Here is a 17,338-nt window from a genome sequence, read left to right as displayed (position 1 = left end):
CCTTCCACACTTCCTCCTCTCAAGGCACCAAGCAAGCAGGGAAGGGCCCAGCCTCGACTGCCCCGACACATGGCCCAGGTACCTCCTCCTCTTCTGCCACTTCCTTCTTTGCATCGCCCCTTCTGCTGTGTCACGTACTCCCTGCTGCAAGCACATTGGCCAATGGTCGCCCTACGTGTACCTCAGACCGGCTGCCTCCCACTCGGCCCTCCTGCCTTTTCACCGTGTTTTTCCCTCAATAAATTTCTGCATCCCAGCCTGGGGCGCCTCCACGTCCTTTCTTTTCCCCAGGCTCTGCCAACTTCACCCAGCACAAAGCCGGCTCTCGAGAGGCCATTGGGTTGGTGGAAAAGGGCCACGCGGCCTCTCTTAGGAAGTGTGTCCCCAGCAACACCACCCACTGGAAGCTGGGAGGGGACACAGCCAGGACAGCTGACCCGGGCTGGCAAAAGAGATATTCCCTACCAGACTATGTCATTCCCCGTACATAATGTACGTTATGGCCTCAAGTTGCGCCTCATTATGGCCCAGTACATTATGGCCTCAAGTTGCGCCAGGGGAGGTTTAGATTGGATATTAGGAAAAATTTCTTCACTGAGAGAGTGGTCAGGCATTGGAACAGGCTGCCTAGGGAGGTGGTGGAGTCACCATCTCTGGAAGTGTTCAAAAAACGTGTGGATGTGGCGCTTCACGACATGGTTTAGGGGACATGGTGGCGCTGGATTGATGGGTGGACTTGATGATCTTGAAGGTCCTTTCCAACCTAGTGATTTTGTGATTCTGTGATAAACTGGAGTTAGCCGGGAGGCGGGAATCGCTGCTCAGGGATGGGCTGTCGATCACCGGGTGGTGAGCAATTGCTGTATTGGGCATCACTTGTTCTTGTCATTCCTTCATACGTATTATTCTTCTTGTTAGCGTTGTTGTTTCCTTCTCTCTTGCTGTCCTATTAGACTGCTTTTATCTCAACCCACAAGTTTTTCCCAATTCTCTCCCCCGTCCCACTGGGGGAGGGGGGACTGGGCGAGCAGCTGCGTGGTGCTTAGTTGCCGGCTGGGGCTAAACCATGGCAGCTGGCCCCTTCCTGGCTCCCTTGCTCGCTGTCTGGAGAGCAGGAGTGTGGCCCAAAGCCCAGTTGGAGGCAAGTCTCAAGTGGTGTAACCCAGGGCTCGGATCCGTGGGGCCAGCACTGTTCAATATCCTGATCAGTGACTTGGGCTGTGGGGTGGAGTGCCCCTTCAGCAAGTTGACAGATGATAATCCTCATTTTAAAAGGTAAAAGCGGAAGGCCCGGGTTAACTACCACCCAGTCAGTGTCACCTCTGTGTTTGGCAAGATCATGAAGCAAATCCTCCTGGAAACCGTGCCAAGACACGTGGAAAATGGAGAGGAGATTGCTGACGGCCAACATGTCTTCACGGAGGTCAGATGGTGTCTGAGAAATTCAGTGGCCTTCTACAATGGACCTACAGCACTGGTGGGTAAGGGAAGAGCAACTGATGTCATCTACCTGGACTTGTGGAAATCATGTGATACCGTCCCACATAACACCCTTGTCTCTAAACTTGAGAGATGAGGATCTGTTGGGTAGACCACAGAATCGTTAAGGTTGGGAAGGACCTTCAAGATCATCAAGTCCAACCATTAATCCAGCGCCACCATGTCCCCTAGTACATGTCCTGAAGTGCCACATCCACACATTTTTTGAACACTCCCATGCATGGTGACTCCACCACCTCCCTGGGCAGCCTGTTTGTCCTGGTTTCAGCCAGGATAGAGCTGGTTTTCCTCACAGAAGCTAGTGTGAGACTGTGTTTTGGATTTGGGATGAGGAACTGTTGATAATGTGCTGATGTTTTGGGTTGTTGCTGAGCCGTCAAGGACAGTCCAGCTTCTTGTGCTGGCCTGCCAGCGAGCAGGCTGGGGGTGCACGGGAAGCTGGGAGGGGACACAGCTGGGACAGCTGACCCAGGCTGGCCAAAGAGATATTCCATACCATACGACGTCATGCCCAGTACATAAACTGGAGTTGGCCGGGGGGGCGGAAATCGCTGCTCGGGGACGGGCTGTCGATCACGGGGTGGTGAGCAATTTCTGTATTGGGCATCACTTGTTCTTATACATTCCTTTGTTGGTATTATCATTATTGTTCCCTTCTTTCTTTCTGTCCTATTAAACCGTGTTTATCTCAACCCACGAGGTTTTTCCTAATTCTCTCCCCCGTCCCGCTGTGGGAGGGAGAGTGAGCGAGCGGCTGCGTGGTGCTTAGTTGCCGGCTGGGGCTAAACCACGACAGTCCTTTTTGGCGCCCAACGTGGGGCCCGAGGCTTGAGATAATAACGGTTGCAGGTCACAATATCAGTTTGATTTGCATCATGCTCTCGTCTTTGCTGTACATGTTAAGGATCGGTGTTGGTTTCTGCGGGCTGCTGTACTCTGCAATGATTAGTAATGTCTCGCCTGTGAATTTTGTTTTTAGAGCAGTGACCTTGAGCTTAATGTGGTATCATCTGAGCTCTGTACTAAAGCCGTTACTGTATTTTGGCTACAGTCTTGTGGAGACGATTAGCAATTATACTTCTGCCTCTGAAAGGTTTTTTATGGAGGAAATGCAGAATGGTACCTTTGATACCCTCTATCATAACATTTCCTCCTTCATCACAATAATTTTTCAGTATTTTGAACACCCTTGGCTGGTTAAAATACCTCTATTGCTACTTCTGGGGAACATGGTTTCAGTTTTGTCTAAGGTTGGCAAGCAATTTAAGAATATCACCCGGAGATCTGCCCCAAGGCTGGATAGTTATGAATGGCAGGGTGTGTGGAACAGCATGGGCAAATGCCTGGGGCGGTGGGCACCTCCGGTGTTTTGGAGCTTCACTCCCGAACAAGTGCAGAATCCTGATAAACTAGCAGAATATCTGGAAGAAGTATGCTGTCAGCCTGGCAGCTCCAAGGAGACACAAATCATTGCCATGTGCTGGGGCCTGGCCCATGCCTACCGAACCCTATTTAACACTGTGCAAAGGGGAGAGGGGCTCTCTGGGTCTGATGGCAATGTGGCAGGCACTGTGACTACTCCAACGTCTGTAGCAGGCACTGTCACTACTCCAACCCCCACGGCGGGCACTGCCACTACTCCAACCCCCACGGCGGGCACTGTAGCTACTCAGACTGTTGCAGCTGAACCAGAGGACCAGCCCATCCCGGTATCAGTTGCCCCTGTACAAAAGAAGAAATCTTGGAAGCGGAAGTCAGCTCGTTTAGTAAGGGAGGAGGAAGATCCTGCTAAGAAGGAGCCAGAGGAAGAGAGTGAGGAGGCAGAGTGCTCTGAAGCAGGGCCATCACAAGCACGGAAGAGGGAAGAGAGCGAGTCATCGCTTGAGGAGGAGGAAGAGGAAGAACTTATAAAAGAGACGGTAACTACCCGATCTCTATCCCTGAGTGAATTGCGAGATATGCGAAAGGATTTCAGCCGTCGTCCAGGTGAGCACATTGTCACCTGGCTGCTCCGATGCTGGGATAATGGGGCCAGTAGCCTGGAATTAGAGGGTAGGGAAGCCAAGCAGCTGGGATCCCTTTCTAGGGAAGGGGGCATTGACAAAGCAATTGGAAAAGGTGCACAAGTCCTCAGCCTCTGGAGACGACTCCTGTCGGGTGTGAAGGAAAGGTATCCCTTCAAGGAAGATGTTCTATGTCACCCAGGCAAGTGGACCACCATGGAGAAAGGTATCCAGTACCTGAGGGAGCTAGCGGTGCTGGAAGTGATTTATGGTGACTTGGACAATGGACAATCATCCAAAGATCCAGATGAAGTCAATTGCACGCAACCTATGTGGCGGAAGTTTGTACGGAGTGCACCATCATCATATGCCAACTCATTAGCAGTAATGGCCTGGAAGGACGGAGAGAGACCAACGGTGGATGAATTGGCTGGCCAACTCCGGCAATACGAAGAAAGTCTCTCTTCCTCCCTACGGGCCTGCGTCTCTGCTATAGAGAAACTGTCCCGAGAGTTCCGGCAATTCAAAGAGGATATGCCCTACCCTCCACCCATACGGACCAGTGTCTCAGCCATTAGGAGTAAGCGCTCTTCTGTTCAAGAGAGAAGATATAGAGGATACACACCACGAGCCACCCTGTGGTTTCAATTGCGTGACTACGGAGAGGACATGAGGAGGTGGGATGGAAAACCTACCTCGACCCTAGAGGCACGAATACGCGAGCTGCAAGGAAAAACAATTACAAAAGGGGGTTCAGGTTCCTCGAGGAAAATCGTCGCTCCACTTTCCAGTGGGCAGCTTCCCAGAAAGAATAGAAGAGCTGATCTCACCTCTGATCCTCTTGAAGGGACTTCTGATTCCTATTTACAAGAAGTGGGTAACGAGTACTATGAGCCGGATTAGAGGGGCCCTGCCTCCAGCCAGGCGGAGGAGAGGGACAACCGAGTTTATTGGACTGTGTGGATTAGATGGCCTGGCACGTCAGACCCACAGGAATATAAGGCTTTAGTGGACACCGGTGCACAATGTACCCTGATGCCATCAAGCCATATAGGGGCAGAACCCATCTGTATTTCTGGAGTGTCAGGGGGATCCCAACAGCTGACTGTACTGGAGGCTGAAGTGAGCCTAACTGGGAATGAGTGGCAGAAGCACCCCATTGCGACTGGCCCGGAGGCTCCGTGCATCCTGGGCATAGACTACCTCAGCAGAGGGTATTTCAAGGATCCAAAAGGGTACCGGTGGGCTTTTGGTATAGCTGCCTTGGAGACGGAAGAAATTAAACAGCTGTCCACCTTGCCTGGTCTCTCAGAGGACCCTTCTGTGGTGGGGTTGCTCAGGGTCAAAGAACAACAGGTGCCGATCGCTACCACAACAGTGCACCGGCGGCAATATCGCACCAACAGAGACTCCCTGATCCCCATCCATGAGCTGATTCGTCGGCTGGAGAGCCAAGGAGTGATCAGCAAGACTCACTCACCCTTCAACAGCCCCATATGGCCAGTGCGAAAGTCTAATGGAGAGTGGAGACTGACAGTAGACTATCGTGGCCTGAATGAAGTCACGCCGCCACTGAGCGCTGCTGTGCCGGACATGCTAGAACTTCAATATGAACTGGAGTCAAAGGCAGCCAAGTGGTACGCCACCATTGATATTGCTAACGCGTTTTTCTCGATCCCTTTGGCGGCAGAGTGCAGGCCACAGTTTGCTTTCACTTGGAGAGGTGTCCAATACACCTGGAATCGACTTCCCCAGGGGTGGAAACACAGCCCTACCATTTGCCATGGGCTGATACAAACTGCACTGGAACAGGGTGAAGCTCCAGAGCATCTGCAATACATTGATGACATCATCGTATGGGGCAACACAGCAGAAGAAGTTTTCGAGAAAGGGAAGAAAATAATTCAAGTCCTTCTGAAAGCTGGTTTTGCTATAAAGCAAAGTAAAGTCAAGGGACCTGCACAAGAGATCCAGTTTTTAGGAATAAAATGGCAAGATGGACGTCGACAGATCCCAACGGATGTGATCAACAAAATAACAGCTATGTCTCCACCAACTAGCAAAAAAGAAACACAAGCATTTCTGGGTGTTGTGGGTTTCTGGAGAATGCATATTCCAAATTACAGTCTGATTGTAAGCCCTCTTTATCAAGTGACCCGGAAGAAGAACGATTTTAAATGGGGCCCTGAGCAACGACAAGCCTTCGAACAAATCAAACAGGAGATAGTTCATGCCGTAGCCCTCGGGCCAGTCCGGGCAGGACAAGATGTTAAAAATGTGCTCTACACGGCAGCCGGGGAGAATGGCCCTACCTGGAGTCTCTGGCAGAAGGCACCAGGAGAGACTCGAGGTCGACCTCTAGGGTTTTGGAGTCGAGGATATAGGGGATCTGAGTCCCGCTATACTCCAACTGAAAAGGAGATATTGGCGGCATATGAAGGAGTTCGAGCTGCCTCAGAAGTGGTTGGTACTGAAGCACAGCTCCTCCTGGCACCCCGACTGCCGGTGCTGGGCTGGATGTTCAAAGGGAGGGTCCCCTCTACACATCATGCGACTGATGCTACGTGGAGTAAGTGGGTCGCGCTTATTACACAGCGGGCTCGAATAGGAAATCTTAATCGCCCGGGAATCTTGGAAGTGATCATGGACTGGCCAGAAGGCAAAGATTTTGGAATATCACCGGAAGAGGAGGTGGCGCGTGCTGAAGAGGCTCCACCATATAATGAACTGCCAGAGAACGAAAGGCAATATGCCCTGTTTACTGATGGGTCCTGTCGTATTGTAGGCAAACATCGAAGGTGGAAAGCTGCTGTATGGAGCCCTATACGACGAGTTGCAGAAGTGGCTGAAGGACAAGGTGAATCAAGTCAGTTTGCGGAGGTGAAAGCCATCCAGCTGGCTTTAGATATTGCTGAACGAGAAAAATGGCCAGTACTCTATCTTTATACTGACTCATGGATGGTAGCAAATGCTCTATGGGGGTGGCTGCAGCAATGGAAGCAGAGCAACTGGCAACGCAGAGGCAAGCCCATCTGGGCTGCTGAATTGTGGCAAGATATTGCTGCCCGACTAGAGAATCTCGTCATAAAAGTACGTCACGTAGATGCTCACGTACCCAAGAGTCGGGCCACCGAAGAACATCAAAACAACCATCAGGTGGATCAGGCTGCTAAGATTGAAGTGGCTCAGGTGGATCTGGACTGGCAACATAAGGGTGAATTATTTATAGCTCGGTGGGCCCATGACACCTCAGGCCATCAGGGAAGAGATGCAACATATAGATGGGCTCGGGATCGAGGGGTGGACCTGACCATGGATGCTATTGCACAGGTTATCCATGAATGTGAAACGTGTGCTGCGATCAAACAAGCCAAGCGGTTAAAGCCTCTCTGGTATGAAGGACGATGGCTGAAATATAAATATGGCGAGGCCTGGCAGATTGACTATATCACACTTCCACAAACTCGCCAAGGCAAGCGCTATGTGCTTTCCATGGTGGAAGCAACCACCGGATGGCTGGAAACATACCCTGTGCCCCATGCCACCGCCCGGAACACTATCCTGGGCCTTGAAAAGCAAGTCTTATGGCGACATGGCACCCCCGAAAGAATTGAGTCAGACAATGGGACTCATTTCCGAAACAACCTCATAGACACCTGGGCCAAAGAGCACGGCATTGAGTGGGTGTATCATATCCCCTATCATGCACCAGCTTCCGGAAAAATTGAACGATACAACGGACTGTTAAAGACTACACTGAGAGCAATGGGTGATGGGACATTCAAAAATTGGGATAAACATTTAGCCAAAGCCACCTGGTTAGTCAACACTAGGGGATCTACTAATAGAGCCGGCCCTGCCCAATCAAAACTTCTACGTACTGTAGAAGGGGATAAAGTCCCTGTGGTGCATGTGAGAAACATGCTGGGGAAGACAGTCTGGGTTACTCCTGCCTCAGGCAAAGGCAAACCCGCTCGTGGGATTGCCTTTGCCCAGGGACCTGGGTGCACTTGGTGGGTAATGCGGAAGGATGGGGAAGTCCGATGTGTACCTCAAGGAGACTTGATTTTGGGTGAAAACAGTCAATGATTTGAATTGTATTATGTTAATTGTTCAGAATGACATTACTACTATGGCTGCTATCTACGATATCAATGGTATTATAGTAAGAATCACCCAGACTGATGAAGAATGAGCTTCACTGAAACCAAGCAACGTGCAGCAGTGATGAAACCAGAACTGGCTTCAGCAGCTTGCGCCCAACAAATCCCTCGAGATCGACATCTTCGACCTGCAGATCATGGACATGGACCGTGCCAGATGACAATCCAACACCACATACCATCTCCCCTGCCCTGAGAGACTGCTATGATGGATGAAGCCCAGAGTCATGGACTGACTGAACTCCATAGACATTTTAAGTGATGGCCCATGGACTAAGAGAGTGATATCTGTGTGTATATATTAAAGGACAGGAAGAGTAATAATGAATAATTGGAATGTATTGAAAAGTATAGGACCTGGGCATGACGTAAATGGTATGGAATAAGGGGTGGATACTGTCCTGGTTTCAGCCAGGATAGAGCTGGTTTTCCTCACAGAAGCTAGTGTGAGACTGTGTTTTGGATTTGGGATGAGGAACTGTTGATAATGTGCTGATGTTTCGGGTTGTTGCTGAGCCGTCAAGGACAGTCCAGCTTCTTGTGCTGGCCTGCCAGCGAGCAGGCTGGGGGTGCACGGGGAGCTGGGAGGGGACACAGCCGGGACAGCTGACCCAGACTGGCCAAAGAGATATTCCCTACCATACGACGTCATGCCCAGTACATAAACTGGAGTTGGCCGGGGGGGCGGAAATCGCTGCTCGGGGACGGGCTGTCGATCACGGGGTGGTGAGCAATTTCTGTATTGGGCATCACTTGTTCTTATACATTCCTTTGTTGGTATTATCATTATTGTTCCCTTCTTTCTTTCTGTCCTATTAAACCGTGTTTATCTCAACCCACGAGGTTTTTCCTAATTCTCTCCCCCGTCCCGCTGTGGGAGGGAGAGTGAGCGAGCGGCTGCGTGGTGCTTAGTTGCCGGCTGGGGCTAAACCACGACACAGTTTCACCCGTGCCTCTGACACAAGCTCCTCATCTGTGGGGGTTTAACTGTGCGGGGATGTCTGGTGCCCACCAGACTGCTCCATCACTCTCCCTCCTCATTCAGAAAGGGGAGAGAAAACATGATGAAAGGTTTGTGGGTCAAGATATGGACAAGGAGCTCATGGAAGCACAGAATGGGTTGGGTTGGAAGGGCTCGTAAAGATCATTTAGTCCAACTCCCCCCAGCATGGGCAGGGACAGCTTCCACTAGATCAGAGTGCGCATCCAAGCTGGCCTTGAACACTTGCAGGGAGGCAGCATCCACAACATCTCTGGGCAGCTTTCTCCAATGTCTCACAACCCTCATAGTAAAGAGTGTCTTCCTAATATCTCACCTCAAACTACGATCTTTCGGTCTAAAGCCACTCTCCCTCGTCCTACCATTACACACACTGTCCCTCCCCGTCTTCCCTGTAGGCACCCTTTAGCTACTGGAAGGTCGCTATAAGGTCTCTGCAGAGCCTTCCCTTCTCTAGCCTAAACAACTGCTGTAGGCTCCCCAACTCTCTCAGTCTGTCCTCAACGGGGAGGATCTCCAGCCCCTGATCATCTTTGCGGCCTCCTCTGGAAACTCTCCAACAGGTCCCCGTCGTTTTAATGCTGGGGGCCCCAGAGCTGAACACAGTACTCCAGTCTCACGAGAGCAGAGCAGAGGGGCAGAATCACCTCCCTCAACCCGCGGGCCGCGCTGTTTTTGATGCAGCCCAGGATATGATTGGCACGACCATCCACCCAATTCCTTATCCACCAACTTGTCCAAGGGATCCAAGGGATCAGGCCCAGCCAGCATGGGTTCATGAAAGGCAGGTCCTGCTTGACCAACCTGATCTCCTTCTATGACCAGGTGACCCGCCTAGGGGACGAGGGAAAGGCTGTGGACGTTGTCTACCTGGACTTTAGTAAAGCCTTTGACAGCATCTCCCACAGCATTCTCCTGGAGAAACTGGCAGCTCGTGGCTTAGACAGGTTTACTCTTTGCTGGGGAAAGAACTGGCTGGACGGCCGAGCCCAGAGAGTTATGGTGAGTGGCGTTACATCCGGCTGGTGGCCGGTCACAAGCGGTGTTCCCCAGGGCTGTTTTGGGGCTGGTCTTGTCCAATATCTGTATCGATGATCTGGATGAGGGAATTGAGGGCTCCCTCAGTAAGTTTGCAGAGGACACCAAGTTGGGTGGGAGTGTTGATCAGCTGGAGGGTAGCAGGTCTCTGCAGAGAGATCTGGACAGGCTGGATCGATGGGCAGAGGTCGACTGGATGAGGTTTAATAAGGCCAAGTGCCGGGTCCTGCACTTCGGCCACAACAACTCCATGCAATGCTACAGGCTTGGGGAGGAGTGGCTGGAGAGCTGCCCAGAGGAAAAGGGACCTGGGGGTGCTGGTTGACAGCCGGCTGAACATGAGCCAGCAGTGTGCCCAGGTGGCCAAGAAGGCCAACAGCATCCTGGCCTGTATCAGAAATAGTGTGGCCAGCAGGAGTAGGGCAGTGATCGTGCCCCTGTACTCGGCACTGGTGAGGCCGCACCTCGAATCCTGTGTTCAGTGTTGGGCCCCTCACTCCAAGGAGGACACTGAGGTGCTGGAACGTGTCCAGAGAAGGGCAATGAAGCTGGTGAGGGGTCTGGAGCACAAGTCTGATGAGGAGCAGCTGAGTGAACTGGGCTTGTTCAGTCTGGAGAAGAGGAGGCTGAGGGGGGACCTTATCACTCTCTACAACTGCCAGAAAGGGGGTTGTGGCGACATGGGTGTTGGTCTCTTCTCCCAAATAACTAGTAACAGGACGGGAGGAAATGGCCTCAAGTTGCGCCAGGGGAGGTTTAGATTGGAGATTTGGAAAAATTTCTTCACCGAGAGGGTGGTCAAGCATTGGAACAGGCTGCCCAGGGAGGTGGTGGAGTCACCATGTCTGGGAGTGTTCAAAAAATGTGTGGATGTGGCACTTCAGGACATGTACTAGGGGACATGGTGGCGCTGGATTAATGGTTGGACTTGATGATCTTGAAGGTCATCAAGCCCGGGGAGAAGGACAAGAAGGTGATGGGAAGTGGTCAGCATGGATTTCCGAAGGGGACATCGTGCTTGGCCGACCTCCGTGTCTTCCACGTTGAGGTGACTGGGTGTTGGACGAGGGGAGAGCAGTGGCAGTTGTTGAGCTGTACTTGAATGAAGCCTTTGTCACCGTCTGCCGTTACACGCTCGTAGACAAGCTGAGAAAGCATGGGTTGCGTAAGGGGCCAGTGGAGGTGGTCTGCAAAGCGGCTGAAGGGCTGGGCCCAGAGGCTTGTGATGAGGGGCAGGACAGGAGGCCCTGGGCACAAGTGAAAACAGACGGAATTCCACGGGCAAAGGCGGCAAGCCCTTTTCAGTGTGAGGGCAGTCAAAGAGTGGAAGAGGTAGTGGAGTCTGCGCCCTGGGAGGTACTGGAAAGCCGAGTGTCCGTGGCCCCGGACAAGCTGCTCTAGCTGGCCCTGCTTGAGGAGGGGAGGTCGAAGCTCACGCTCTCCAGAGGTTCCTGCCGAAAGAAATGCTTCTGTGATTCTGTTTGCTGGGAGGGCCGGGGAGTCACGCTGGGGAAGAGAGTTAGTCGAGCGTGTGCTGGCACAGGGAGACCTGGTCAGAGGCGTGCACAGGGGAGCGCAGACGTGTCAAAGGCTTTGTCTGAGCCAGTGATGGGCTTGCGTCACGTTCTGGAAGCCCCCCAGGTGCCAGCCTGTCTTGCAGTTGGTTGTGGCGGCATATGTCCTAGGAGAGGTCTCGTGGCCCGTTTCCACCCACCCCGGTGGCGTGTTGAGCCCTGGCTTTGTGGCGGGTGAGGTTGGAAGAGCCTTGGGAGAAGAAAGGAAGTGGAGACGTCTCAGGTTGGGATGCAGGACATCTTTATTGAGGGAAAAGAGTGAAAAGGCAGGAGCACGGAGTGGAAGGGAGGCGGTCTGAGGAGCAAGTAGGGCAAGCATAAGCCAAGGTCCTTAGCTTGCCGTAGATTTTGCCAGAGCACCAGGGTCTTCCTGCCCTGTGTTGGGAGCAGCCCAGCGGAGGTCCCCCGCTGGCCTTTGTCTTGAGAGAAGGTGTTTGCAGTGGAGAGTAGTGGACCTGGCAGAAGGGGCGAATGCAAAGAGGGCAGTGGGAGAAGAGGAGGAGGTACATGGGCCATGTGTTGAGGCAGCCGGGCTGGGCCCTTCCCTGCTTCCTTGCTCGCTGTCTGGAGAGGAGGAGCTGTGGGCGGCAGGTCAACGTGGCAGCCAGATCGCAGAGCTGCGTCCTCAAGCTATGCCGTGGCTTCCAGGGCGTGTGTCGTTGCCGTCAGGGGTGGTGTGGAGGGCCCTTAGCAGGGGTAGCAGCCTCTTCGGCCACTAAAGCAGCCCAGGCCTCCTAAGCCGTAGCCGTAGCCGTAGCCGAAGCCGCCGGAGGAGACGGGCACTCCCTGGGAGCTGAGTTCGTTGCCCACGGCAGCCGATGAGGAGGATCCGACGGTGGTGCTCTGGGGGAAGGAGCTGAGGATGGGTCCTGGCAGGGTGACCACCACGGTGGAAGGCTGGATGACGACGCGGGAGTCCTCGCACTGCCTGACACAGGGCTCGTTGCAGCTGTTAGCCAGCGGGGTGGGTCCGCAGGGGCGGCAGAGGTCGTAGCAGGCCATGTGTGTGGTGTGGCGGGGCCCTGGAAGAGAGGCTGTTGAGGAGGAGGAGGGGCGTGGGGGTGCGAGGGGCAGTGCTGCAGGAGGGCAAGGGAGTGGGGAGGCCTGTTGTGGGGCAGTGGGGAGCGTGGCGGTGGGGAAGCGTCTGGGCTGCTGAGGCTGGGGGCAGAGGGTTCTGGAGGAGGCAGGCCAGGTAGGACAGGAGACGGAGGGGAAGGGGGTTCAAGCTCACCTGGTTGAGCGTGGAGGAGAAGGCGTCAGGAGAAGTGTGTGAGGGAGAGAGGCGCCGGGCGGGCTTTTATGCTGGTCCCCAAACGCCCGAGGAAGTGACACAGCCTTTGCGCATGACGGCCCTTTGCGGCAAGTAGCTCTCGCATGCCACAGCCTCGTGTGTAATGAGCTGGGGTGTGTTTTCCTTCCCACAACTCTCCATTTTCATGTCCTCCTCTCCCGGACACGTCTATCATGCCCTGGCGGCAGCTTTTAAGTGAGAGTCGGTATTCGGGAGGATTTGCATGGAAAGTGCATGTCAGGGCATTGTTCATACGTGGCCAAAGCATAGGAGTGGTGGGGTGTCGTCAGTGAGGTCACCCTGTGACATTCGTGTGCTGTGGTTTGCAGGTGAGAGGCCCCCCTTTCCTCTCAGGCCTGGCAGGCTGGTCAGGTCTAGCTGGTCTACGGCTACGGCTTTGGAGGCCGGGGCTGCTTCAGTGGCAGAAGAGGCTGCTACCCTTGCCAAGGCCTTCTACACCACCCCTGACAGCCACCACCCAGACCCTGGAAGCCACGGTGGGGACTGATTATGCAATTCCAGCCCCTTCCTGGCACATGTGTTCACCGTCCACGGTTGCTCCTCTCAAGGCACCACGCAAGCAGGGAAGGGGTCCAGCCTGGGCTGCCTGCATACATGGCCCGTGTATCTCCTCCTCTTTGCCCACTTCCTTCTTTGCTTCGCCATTTCTGCTGTTTCCATCACTTTGTGATGCATCCAGCATCTCACAAGACAAAGGCCACTGGGAAAATCTGGTGTGCCGTTCCAGCCACAGGGCCAGAAGACCTCGAGGCTCTGGCAAAAGCTACTGCACACGAATGACCTCGGCTGGTGGCCTCCCTATTTGCACCTCAGTTTGGCGCACTCCGCCGTGGCGCTCCTGCCTTTTCACTTTTTTGCCTCAGTAAAGTTCTCCTGTATTCCAGCGTGACACGCCTGCTGTACATTTCTTCTTCTGAGGGTCTTCAACGTCACCCGGCACAAAGCCAGGGCTCAAGAGGCCATCTGCGTGGGTGCGCAGCAGTCTTGTGATCAGCCTACTTCGTGCTTGGCAAAGCCGTGACATCGCAATACAACCAGAGAGATTGCTGCCGACAACTGTGGGTGAGTGCCCCAAGGTGCCAAGAGCTCTTCTGGGAAGCATGTCACCAACAGCAGACTGGAACAAGTCTGCCTTTCAGCTCATGACATAAGCCCTTCAGTTGGCCAAACACAGGCTGGGGTACAGTAATGCTCATCTGGCCGTGCCTCTGATGCAATCTGCCCTTATCAGCACACTCTTAACCAACTTCCTTCCCAGCACCACTCTCCAACACTAACAAGAAATAGGCTGAGTGAAGGCGAAAGGAAAGCTGGAATATGCAAAAGAGACAGAAAGGAAGGAGGAAAGGAAGGAGGAGGAACAATGTGTCATTTCCCAACAGGGGTTCAGGACTGGCTTAGAATCACAGAATAGTTTGCTTTGGAAGGGACTTTTCAAGCTCATCTAGTCCAACCACCCTACCATGAGGAGGGACATCTTCAGCTAGGCAAGCCCCTGAGCGGGTTGCTCAGAGCCCCTTCCAAGCTGACCTGGAATGTTTCCAGGGCTGAGGCATCTCTCACCTCTCTGGGCAACCTGGGCCAGGGTTTCAGCACCCTCATTCTCAAAAATTTCTTCCTTAGATCTAGTCTAAATCTGCCCTCTTTTAGTTTGAAACCGTTACCCCTTGTCCTAGTGCAACAGGCCTGTGTGGTCCTGGTAGAGAAGCAGCTGAGTACGAGGCAGCAATGCAGCCTGGCGGCAAAAGAGGCCAAGCGTCTCCAACGCAGCATTGGGAAGAGCGTTGCCAGCAGGTCGGCGGAGGTGATCTTGCTCTCTCTTTGGTGCTGGTGAGGCAGGCGCCATGTGGAGTCATGTGTGCAGCTGGGGGCTCGCCAGGGGAAGGAGGACACGGACTTAGTGGAGCGAGTCAAGTGCAGGGCCACCCAGGGAAGTGCCTGAAGGGACTGGAAGTGCTGAAGGGACTGGAGCATCCTTCCTATGAGGAGAAGCTGTGCAAGCTGGGAGGTTTTTGAGCCAGGATGCCAGGGCGCACAGGGGAGATGTCAATCCACGCATGCAAGTCCCGAGTGAGAGGGAATGAGGACAGGGGAGTCAGATTGTTCTCACCGGTGCCCACGGCCAGGGCACGAGCAAATGGAGAAAGCTGAAAAGACGTGCCCTTTCCTTGAAGAGAAGGCAACCTTTTTCCAGGGTGAGGGTGCTCAAGCAGTGGAACCGGTTGCGCAGACAGGTGTTGGCGTCTCCATCCTTGGAGCTACTGAAAACGTGACGGGACATGGTCCTGGACAGCCTGCTCGAGCTGACCCTGCTGGAGCAAGTTGGGTTGAAGTACATGGTCTCCGGAGGTTCCTTGTGCACTCAGTGATTCTGTTTGCTGTGCTTCTGCTTGCTGTGACGGCCAGAGAGTCGTGCTGGGGAAGAGAGTTGGTCAAGTGCGTGCCATCACGGGGAGCTTGCGTCAGAGGCATGGGTAGAGGCGCAGGAGCGTGCCCAAGCCTTGGTCTGGGCAAGCGAAGGGCTTGTGTCACAGGCTGGAAGCCCCCTGTGCTGCTCTGTGTTATAGTTGTTGCTGGGGACATAGTTCCTAAGAGAGGCCTTGCAGACCTTTTCCCCCCACCCCGACAGCGTCTTGAGCCCTGGTTTTGTGCTGGGTGAGGTTGGAAGAGCCTTGAGAGACGGAAGGAAGAGGAGGCGTCTCAGGCTGGCATGCAAGAGAACTTTATTGAGGGAAAAGAGTGAAACAGCAGGAATGCCAAGTGGAAGGGAGCCAGTCTGAGGTGCAAATAGGGCAACCATCAGCAGAGGTCCCTTGCGTGAGATGGATGTGGCCAGAGCACCGAGGTCTTCCTGCCCCGCTGTGGGAGTGGCACACCGTAGGTCTCTGGCGGTCTTTGTCTTGTGAGGAAGTGGTTGCAGCGGAGAGCAGCGGCCATGGCAGAAGGGACGATGCAAAGAAAGAAGTGGGAGGAGGAGGCACATGGGCCATGTGTGCTGGACCTGGGCTGGTCCCCTTCCCACTTGGTGCCTTGAGGAGAGGAGCCAAGAGCAGGGCGGCAGACCCATATGGCGGCAACGGCCGGAGGTGCATCCTCAAGCCATGCCGTGGCTTCCTGGATGTCGGTGGTGGCTGTCAGGGGTGTTGTCGAGGGCCCTTAGCAGGGGTAGCAGCCTCTTCGGCCACTAAAGCAGCCCAGGCCTCCTAAGCCGTAGCCGTAGCCATAGCCAAAGCCGCCGGAGGAGACGGGCACTCCCTGGGAGCTGAGGACGTTGCCCACGGCAGCCGATGAGGAGGATCCGACGGCGGTGCTCTGGGGGAAGGAGCTGAGGATGGGTCCTGGCAGGGTGACCACCACGGTGGAAGGCTGGATGACGACGCGGGAGTCCTCGCACTGCCTGACACAGGGCTCGTTGCAGCTGTTAGCCAGCGGGGTGGGTCCGCAGGGGCGGCAGAGGTCGTAGCAGGCCATGTGTGTGGTGTGGCGGGGCCCTGGAAGAGAGGCTGTTGAGGAGGAGGAGGGGCGTGGGGGTGCGAGGGGCGGTGTTGAAGAAGGGCAAGGGAGTGGGGAGGCCTGTTGTGGGGCAGTGGGGAGCGTGGCGGTGGGGAGGCGTCTGGGCTGCTGAGGCTGGGGGCAGAGGGTTCTGGAGGAGGCAGGCCAGGTAGGACAGGAGACGGAGGGGAAGGGGGTTCAAGCTCACCTGGTTGAGCGTGGAGGAGAAGGCGTCAGGAGAAGTGTGTGAGGGAGAGAGGCGCCGGGCGGGCTTTTATGCTGGTCCCCGAGGGGGCGGGGCGGCCTTTGCGCATGACGGCCTTTTGCAGCAAGCGGCTCTTGCATGCCACAGCCTGGCAGGCTGTGAGGTGGGGTGTGTTTCCCTTCCCGCAATGCTGCAATTTCATGTCCTTTGCTTGAAGATGTGTCCACGTGGGCCCTGGCGGCAGCTTTTAAGTGCGAGTATTAGAGGCCAAAGGCTTGGTGTTGATGGCACATGTCAGGACAGGCCGAAGACGTGACCGGAGCGTAGGAGAGGTGGGGTGTCATCGGTGAGGTCATCCTGTGGCACTTGTGTGCTGTGGTTTGCGGGTGCGTTGTGAAGAGGGGCCCCCATTTCCTCGCAGCCCTGGCAGGCCGGTCTGGGCTTTGGAGGTGTGGCGGGCGTGAGGCACTGCCCCTTCCATCACGTTCAGTCCCTCCCTGCCTGGCTCCCAGCTCGCTCAGGCTGTTTTGAGGCCTGGCCTTTCCCGTTGGGCGTGCTGTGTGCGTGTCTTGGTGCCCCTCTTGCTCGTAAGGTCGTAGCTGGGAGAAAGGGGGCTGCCTGCTTGGGTTATGCCCCCTTGGTGCCATCGCTGGGGGTGGTAGTGCAAGCGGGCAGAGGAGGGCTGCTTGCGAGAGCCGGCCGTGGTCGTGGCAGCCCTGGTTCAGAGCTCGCAAGCCCTGTGACGTGGGGAGTCCTGCGACGCTCCCCAAAGCCTTGTGCTGGCCCTTGCGTAGCGCAGCGCTCCCCTTAGCTGGGCCGGCACATGTGCAGCCTGGGCTGTGGCGGGACACAGTGCTTGGTGTGGATCACGTCACAAGGGCAGGTGGGTTTCTGGAGAGCCCGTGAGTGTGGCCAGAGGCAGAGGGGGAGTGGGAGCAGCAGGCAGGCAGAGGATTTGGTGAGCCAGGGCCTTTGGGGTCTTTGGGGTCTGGAGCACATGTCTTATGAGGAGCGGCTGAGGGAACTGGGGTTGTTTAGTCTGGAGAAGAGG

General features: G+C 54.8%; 2 protein-coding genes across 2 annotated transcripts; both read right to left on the bottom strand.

The window, feature by feature from the left end:
• Positions 1–11,762: 11,762 nt before the first annotated feature.
• On the bottom strand, positions 11,763–12,280 carry LOC309417713 (feather keratin-like; the record flags this gene model as incomplete). Its single annotated transcript, XM_082015246.1, has 1 exon — positions 11,763–12,280. The coding sequence occupies one exon, from the start codon at positions 12,278–12,280 to the stop codon at positions 11,966–11,968; it is 315 nt and encodes a 104-aa protein (XP_081871372.1). The 3' UTR covers positions 11,763–11,965.
• Positions 12,281–14,443: 2,163 nt separating this feature from the next.
• Positions 14,444–16,760, bottom strand: LOC309417575 (feather keratin-like). Its single transcript, XM_082015087.1, has one exon. The coding sequence runs from the start codon at positions 16,059–16,061 to the stop codon at positions 15,747–15,749; it is 315 nt and encodes a 104-aa protein (XP_081871213.1). The 5' UTR covers positions 16,062–16,760; the 3' UTR covers positions 14,444–15,746.
• Positions 16,761–17,338: the final 578 nt, after the last annotated feature.

Source organism: Phaethon aethereus, assembly GCF_964289735.1.
Source record: "Phaethon aethereus genome assembly, chromosome: 2".
NCBI classification, from domain to species: Eukaryota; Metazoa; Chordata; class Aves; order Phaethontiformes; family Phaethontidae; genus Phaethon; species Phaethon aethereus.
This window is presented reverse-complemented; position numbering and strand designations above follow the sequence as displayed.

Bases quoted from the DNA above. Each gene is read 5' to 3' on its own strand.
- LOC309417575 (XM_082015087.1), bottom strand. From the start codon at position 16,061: ATGGCCTGCTACGACCTCTGCCGCCCCTGCGGACCCACCCCGCTGGCT.